Source organism: Poecilia latipinna, unplaced genomic scaffold, assembly GCF_001443285.1.
Source record: "Poecilia latipinna isolate Pla-1442-1.1 unplaced genomic scaffold, P_latipinna-1.0 Scaffold1132, whole genome shotgun sequence".
NCBI lineage: Eukaryota > Metazoa > Chordata > Actinopteri > Cyprinodontiformes > Poeciliidae > Poecilia > Poecilia latipinna.
Genome location: NW_015113748.1, coordinates 68,519 through 75,591, shown reverse-complemented (window position 1 = coordinate 75,591; position 7,073 = coordinate 68,519). Strand labels below are relative to the sequence as shown.

Here is a 7,073-nt window from a genome sequence, read left to right as displayed (position 1 = left end):
GTAAAAAAAGAGAAGTGGACTAGTGGAGGCTAAAGAAAGAAGTGTCAAAATCTCTGTAAATAAAAAGTGTTTAAGACTTGCGTCTCTAAAATGTGGTCAATTGTTTGCCAGTGATGATCCACTTATGCTATTGAAAGTTACATGAAGAGTGTTCAATCCCACGAAGATCTGACTTTGTGCATGAATGTATCGCCATCTGGTGGAGAGTTAGTGAAAGAACAACTTGCATCTACAGTAAACGTTTGAGCGTCAAGTGATGTTCACACAGAGAGCTCCAGGGATAAAATATGTTTACTGTAGTACTACAGTATCCAACATATCAATGAAAACATTACCAATGTGTGTTATCTTGTTCCATACAAAAAAAATGTGTAGAATCCCTACAACATGGCAGCAGAGTAGAAAACACGAGAAGAGTGAAAAGAAGAAACTAGTGAAGGTGTTGATCCAAGCATTCATGGAGCTGATTTTCTTTTGTTGTTGTGCTGTTGACTAGACTGGTACTGGTGATCAGAATGTAACTCAGAACCCAACAACCAGTCAGATCCACTATCATGGCTGTTTTCTTGAAAAAGAAAAGACTTGCAGACTTACACGTGCTCAATCACACTCAAGCACACGACTGGATGAACTGACCAACCCTCGGAGAGCGATTGTTGTTCCAGGTCCTTTGTCCTGAATTCGTGAAGACACGGTGAATCTCCTAATAAATACATTCTCAAATCTCTTTGAAACCGACGACCAGACAAATATATACAAACTGATTCAAAGTGAAAACTATTTTTTTTTCTTTTTTTTGTCTTTTGTTACCGTTTACATCTAAGACAGTCACTTGCAGGTGGTGAAGACCAAAATGCACACAGAAAAATCCCTTCTCTTAGGCTCATACGGTCATGCTTCCCTGTGTTTCCTTCCTTCACAAACTGTGACTGATTGTACACATTAGTTAGTGGTCGAGACCAACACCATCTTCCATCCCCTTCAGATACAGCAGGCACACAAATATAAAGACACTCTGTTTGGCTAGCTGCCCTGCCTTATCGCCTTTCGTCCTTCTTCTCTTCCGATGTGTCACAGAAAGCACATCCAGTTTTCCCTGTAAACAAGTACTCTTTGTCCTTTCGGATCATAAATACTGTTTTGGTAAAATCATCATTAAAAAGACGAGTCAGAGTGTTTTTGAACGAACATTGACATAAAAAAAAAAAAATACACAATTGCACTGTTTTGAAGATGTTCTTTCTTCATTTCTAAAATTATTTCTGGTACTTTTCCTCTTTTTGGCTTCATTGTTAAGGCCCGAAGTCTGGAGTGGAAGGGAATCAGGAGAAGTCCAAGACGTGATCTGCTTGTACCCATAGGGCCTACTGATAATACCCACATCACACATACAGAGGCACGCTCACAGATGAACAGTATTGCAGGGCAATATATATATATATCTATATCTATATATATATATAGATATAGATATATATAGATATATAGATATGTATAAAAAAAGACACTAGGGAATGGTGAAAACATCCTCTCTGTCATTTCCTTTATCAAAGTCTTTCCACGTTTTTCATGTTTCTAGTCATGCTCATAATATCCCTTTTCCTGTCCAAAGTGCGCGGGTGCCGGTGCTGTTTCAGTCTGGCTACACTAGGAGGTGCCGTTGCTCTCTGCAGGTGACTGACAGACTGGTTGTTGTGGCTGTGTTTATTGCTATAAAGTCTGTGCTCCTCCTCCTGTAGAGGAAACAAAAGAGAGCAAGTTTCCCTCCGAGCGACGATCTGAGGTCTCCGTCGGCGCGATCAGAGTCTGTGTGCTTTTTCTTGGAAGATTTAAAGCCGGGCCGGCGCTGGAGGGAAACTTCTCCCGTGTAGGAGCTGGCTCAGGTGAAGACGTAGTTGAGGAGGAGCTGGGAGAGGAGCAGAACGCAGAGGATGAGGCAGTGACGGCCGGTTAAGGACATGCTGTCATCTGTGTGCCTCTGCCGAGACAGCTGGCCACCCAGAGCCGCCAGGTTCCTACAAACAGAGGTCAACTGGGATCAACACGGTGGAAGAGTTTCTCAATTACACCTCCTGTAACATGTCCTAAACAATTATGTTAGTTCATGTTGGGAACAAGTTTTTCATACAGAATCTACACATTTTTTCACCAAAATTTAGCCATTTTTTATGCAATATAAAAAATGTTGACCATACACTGATAATCTACTGGTAACACAATAACACCGGCAGCAATAGTAGTATCACAAAGAACAGCCTGGACTGCAGTAAATATTAGCTAATCAATAAAGTACCAGGTATTCAGGTTCTCTGTGACAGTAACATGTTTAGTGATTGTAGAAGCCTAAATTCAATTTTAGTTCATTCAGACCTTTAGGATAAATTATGTTTATATTTCTTATGGTAATTTGTTTATTTGGATAAAAAATGATTACAAGTTATATCTCTATTGCATACTAATTTGTTATACTGGACTATACTAAGGTCTTCTTGTAAATTTGCATATATAATTGCAGTTAAGGATTTTAAGGTGTGGCCAAGCAGAATTAGTTGGGCAGTTGGAGTGGAGCCACACAGTTTTTTGATCGATCTCTCTCTCTCTCTATCATTATTGTTTAATAACAATCTTCCTAGAGATGCTGATCTCATTTCTTGATAGAAACAAACATATAGGTAGAATTGAAGTCATTTTAAATCTAAATCTGCCACTGGCAGAAATGTTTGTGTTAACTGGTTTTCAGATAAATTATTACGCTTTCATTCACCAAAGTGCAATGCGGTTTTCTGACCTTTGAATATCCTGCTGCGTCTTCTGTATGGATGTGATGGAGGCCTGGATCACAGCGATGTCCTTCGCCTCTTTACTGCAGCGAGCACATTGGTTGGAGAAGCCTGGGCAGAAAACATAGATAAGAAGAAAACATAAAAGCTTATTCTGTGAGAAAGAAAAATCAGAACCTTGACACGACACAATTTGATTCGTGCAAATTTTTTTGTATTACATGTGATTTAAAATTTAAATATAAAGCAACTTAAAATACCTGAAACAGGGAACAACAGTCATATTTTATAGTTATTTGTATTATATGTGTACTTCTTGTGTTTGAAAAATATTTAAGGTTACTATTGAAAATAGTGGCTGAATTCATGGGAGCTTATACAAAGCTGCTCTGGCTTGTCTGTAAATGAATCCTCACCTTCATTATCAGAAGACTCATGTGATGGTTCTGGAGTGGTGCTGCTGCTCTCAGTGTTCTGGCTGCAAGTAGACGGCTGGCTGCTGGATTTCCTGTGGTTCCCATTGACCTCCGCCTGTATATAATGTAATCGTTTCCTGTTTTTAATGCATGAAAACTAACAGAAAACGAGAATCATTTGTATTTTCTGCGAATATGCAATGTGAATGCTGTTGCTGTTTTAGTGAGAAGTCAAATGCAGAAGATTTGCAGAAATGTACGAAACAGACAGAAGCAGCAGAATAATGCAAAGGAGCCTGTAAAACCTAAATAGAAAAACTGTAGAAGAGAGAAAACTTTCTGTCAACTGAAAAATCCCATCCAAAGTGTATTAGAAAGCTGTGCAGAAGACAGTTTACAAAGCAAAACTGTAAGGTCACAATGGTTTATAAGCTAAAAATGAGCTAAAAAGCTAAAGGTAGCTTTTTTAGGGTTGGAAGGGTTAGATTGAGAAACCTCAGAGCGAGTGGGCTAGTTTTCTTAAGATTGAGCATTATGCAAACAAAAACTTGAAGAGGTTATGAAACCTGTAAAAAGATATGAAAAAGGTGAAATAAACAGAAGTAGTGGAAGGATATGACTACATTTTAAAATATGAATGGTGTTTCTAGCTGAAAGTACATGGAAGTAGTTAGCTTTGAAAACGGAAAAGTTTTTAGCAGAATGTCTTAGAAGTTACAGCATGTTCCGTTCATTTCAATGGGGCACAAAAACATCAGAAAAAGCTGAATATTTCATAAACCACCGAAGATGTCAATTCCAAAATAAATAGCTGTAATGTCCTAAACAAGCAGAATATGGTAAGAGTTCAACTAGCACAAAGTCTACAGCATTCACATGAATTACTGACTGATAGAACAGATTTTTTTTGCTTATGTAAGTGGATTATTATTTGGGAAAAAACAAGTAGGAAAAAAAAAATGCCTATCTTTAGAATTTCTAATGGGTAGTTCAGTCTGACTTATATAATCTGTAGTTTCACCTTGTGTCGCCCGGTCCAGCTGTTGTTGTAGGTAAGCCCGTTGTGTTGTCTCTGCATTTTCTCCTGAGTCTGAATCACTCCATCCTTCTCAAACTGAACGAGACAAGCCTCCGGGTCCCACGGACGGGTGCTGAAAAGGAAAAAAACAAGCTGCAAAAGTTGATCTTTTATGTGTCCTAGTCGTTTTGAGTCGGGGAGCGTTCATACTCAAGGTGCTTGTAGGTCCACTCAGAGGTGTCAGGATCCTCCTGGAAAAGTTTAGGGATCCAGGGTCTCTGTCCTCTTTCCTTTGCTTCTGTCCGCTGAGCCTCCTCCAGGACAAACTTCTCCTGCGTCGCCCTCACTTGGTCCCGATCCCGGATGGCCCTGGTCACGTGCTGCCACAGTCTGTTGGAACATCAAAGATCAGATGCCTGATAATAATAATAATAATAAAAATACAAAAATACAACAAACTGAAGCCACTGAAAATGTATGTTTTTGCATTTCTCAAATCAAATTTGAGCATTTTTACTGAAGAATGACTACAGTTACTGGGTTACTTTGACTATATGAAGGTGTTTCAATACTTTTGACTGCATGGAAGTGTTTCCACTGCAGGAACCAGCACAGTTCACTGGGGAAGTTTTTCTTTCCATTGCATTCCCATTGCAGGTTGAATCAGACAAAAGTGGGTTGAAATCCATCAGGAAAACAGTTGTGGTTGGCAGGTAGGAAAGTTTTAACGTATTAAAAGGTGGAGCTACATGGTGGGAGGACACACAAAATTTATCACTGGTTGAATAACCTACCAGTTTACAGTCTTAATGATCTTAAGAATAATTTTTCCAGAAAAGCACCTCACACCAAACCTTTCTGGAAGCATGCACAAAAAAAAACACAGGCAGACAGAAAGGTTCTGGGAAATTACGTTCCAGAGAGAAAACCTTTGGTAGTCCATTAGAGGTTTACCTTTCAGACTCAAACTCCCCCTGCTGGTCTAACTGGACCACTTGTCGTTTGAGGCGCCTGCTGCGGATTTCTTTTGTTGGGTTCCACAAAGTTTCCTGCTGACTGGAGCGCTTCTCTTGAATAAATACCTCTTTGTCCTGATTTAAAAAAAAATACAGAAAAACACCATCAAGTCACAATGCAACCCTTTCACTGTTCCTTAATATCAGCCTGATATATGCCGTCAATGCTAAAGTGATGATAATGTTAACTTTCCAGGGACGCTGTCTCAGAAAAAGTTTTTTAGTGTTTCCAATTGGCTCGACACTGCTGCCCAGCATATCAGACGATAAAATCTGGTATTTTTCCTGCAGCATCTGCCTTCTGCTCTTGAACCTATAATTACCAATTCTGTTCCTAATTACAGCTGAGAATAACTGAATACCCAAGAGCTACAAGTGTGAGGCGAACAGGGATGCTGAAAGAGAAGCAGACACAAATTGAAGTAGCAAAGGTAGAAGAGCTCTCACCCAGTGTCCATCAATGGTGGCCAGTAATTCATCTTCTATAACAATCTTCCCACTGATCTGATTTACTGAGCTGGTGCCTCCGAGGAAAGGCTAGAGAAAGGACAGGAAAAACAAGATTCAGGAAAGCTGATAAATACTTCCTTCAGGGCCGTTGCTGCTCTGCCTCTTTTGCTACGGGCAACTGCAAAACAACACCCAACTGCTCCAGCTTGAATTACAACAAAAGAATGTCGCCAGCACATTATTTAAAAACATATATTTATGGAAGATATAAAAACTGATCTTATTAATGGCCTGAAAAATCTAAATTTGAATTTTTCAAGACACTCGCAGAAACACACTTAGTTAGATTTAATATTTGAGGCCTGACCGTAGCTTTACATAGGGAAGAGCAGTGACAGTCACTGCTCTTCCCTATGTAATGCATGGCAGGTACCCATTGTTCTACACCTAATAGAATGTCTCTTTATTTCTTTATTTTTCTTCCATTAACGTTAGTGCCCCCACACAAAAAAGGTATCAAAACATGCGGCTCGATGCCGAGAAGGGATCTATTATTTTTATTGGGGTTTCGTGTAAAAATGGCGACATACAAAGCAAAAAATGAGCAAAATTTCCAACTGCTGAACCTTAGAGTGTAACTGACACCAACTGCCGCTTTTTTAGAGTGATAAAATTAGTGGATTTTTGACCCCCAAAACAATTTTGAAATCGCTCTCATGGCTGCAAAAATTGCTCTATTGATATGAAAGTCGATCATGACATTGATACGCATGCCTGCTCCCGTAAAATGTTTTCAAAATTTCTCTAGGGCTGACGGTTTTCTGTCAAGGTGCTTCAGAGCAAAATCATGTGACAGAGTGCCTTCAGGCACTCAACCATTCATTTTCAGACTTTTCTGAAAAATTTCTGAGCTCAGCGCACACCATTTTTCTCTCATCACTGCAATTACTGTGAATGAGCTACAGATATGAATCGCGGTGCTAAATGAGACGACAAATAGCCCTCTCATATGCTTCAAACGGTTTTTGGATCGGCCTTACGGATCCTGAACGGGAAGCAGTTGTTCGGACTGCTTTTTTCATTAAAACTGACTGGGTGTCTCATAAAGTTAGATAAAGTCTCTGACACACACACAGCAGTTACAGAGGTTCAATTGCTATAGCAACAGAATACAGAGGAAGGCACAGCTGCTGGTTTGGACTACAAAGACTCTGTAGTTCTAAATATGGCGGAACACTTTAATACAGAGGGCAGAGCAGAAGGTCAGAACTACAACATGGTGGAACACTCAATCATAGACATCAATACGTAGACCCCTCATGGAGTGCTAAGTCGTACGTAACAGCGTCCGCCATCTTCTATGTGGCAGCAGGGCGATCGGAGCTCCTTAAGT

The 7,073-nt window shown here is 39.8% G+C and overlaps 1 protein-coding gene across 3 annotated transcripts in view; it reads right to left on the bottom strand.

Annotated features, from left to right (window-relative positions):
- Positions 1 to 273: 273 nt before the first annotated feature.
- Positions 274 to 7,073, bottom strand: part of osbpl5 (oxysterol binding protein-like 5) — a 56,191-nt gene continuing 49,391 nt past the window's right edge. For all 3 annotated transcript variants that reach the window (XM_015052769.1, XM_015052768.1, XM_015052770.1), the window contains 7 exons: positions 5,678 to 5,767; positions 5,169 to 5,305; positions 4,425 to 4,604; positions 4,218 to 4,347; positions 3,197 to 3,311; positions 2,789 to 2,891; positions 274 to 2,015 (listed from right to left, as the gene is read on the bottom strand). In XM_015052769.1, coding sequence (XP_014908255.1) covers positions 1,880 to 2,015; positions 2,789 to 2,891; positions 3,197 to 3,311; positions 4,218 to 4,347; positions 4,425 to 4,604; positions 5,169 to 5,305; positions 5,678 to 5,767 — 891 coding nt within the window. In that variant the 3' untranslated portion in view covers positions 274 to 1,879. The remainder of the gene's footprint in view (positions 2,016 to 2,788; positions 2,892 to 3,196; positions 3,312 to 4,217; positions 4,348 to 4,424; positions 4,605 to 5,168; positions 5,306 to 5,677; positions 5,768 to 7,073) is intronic.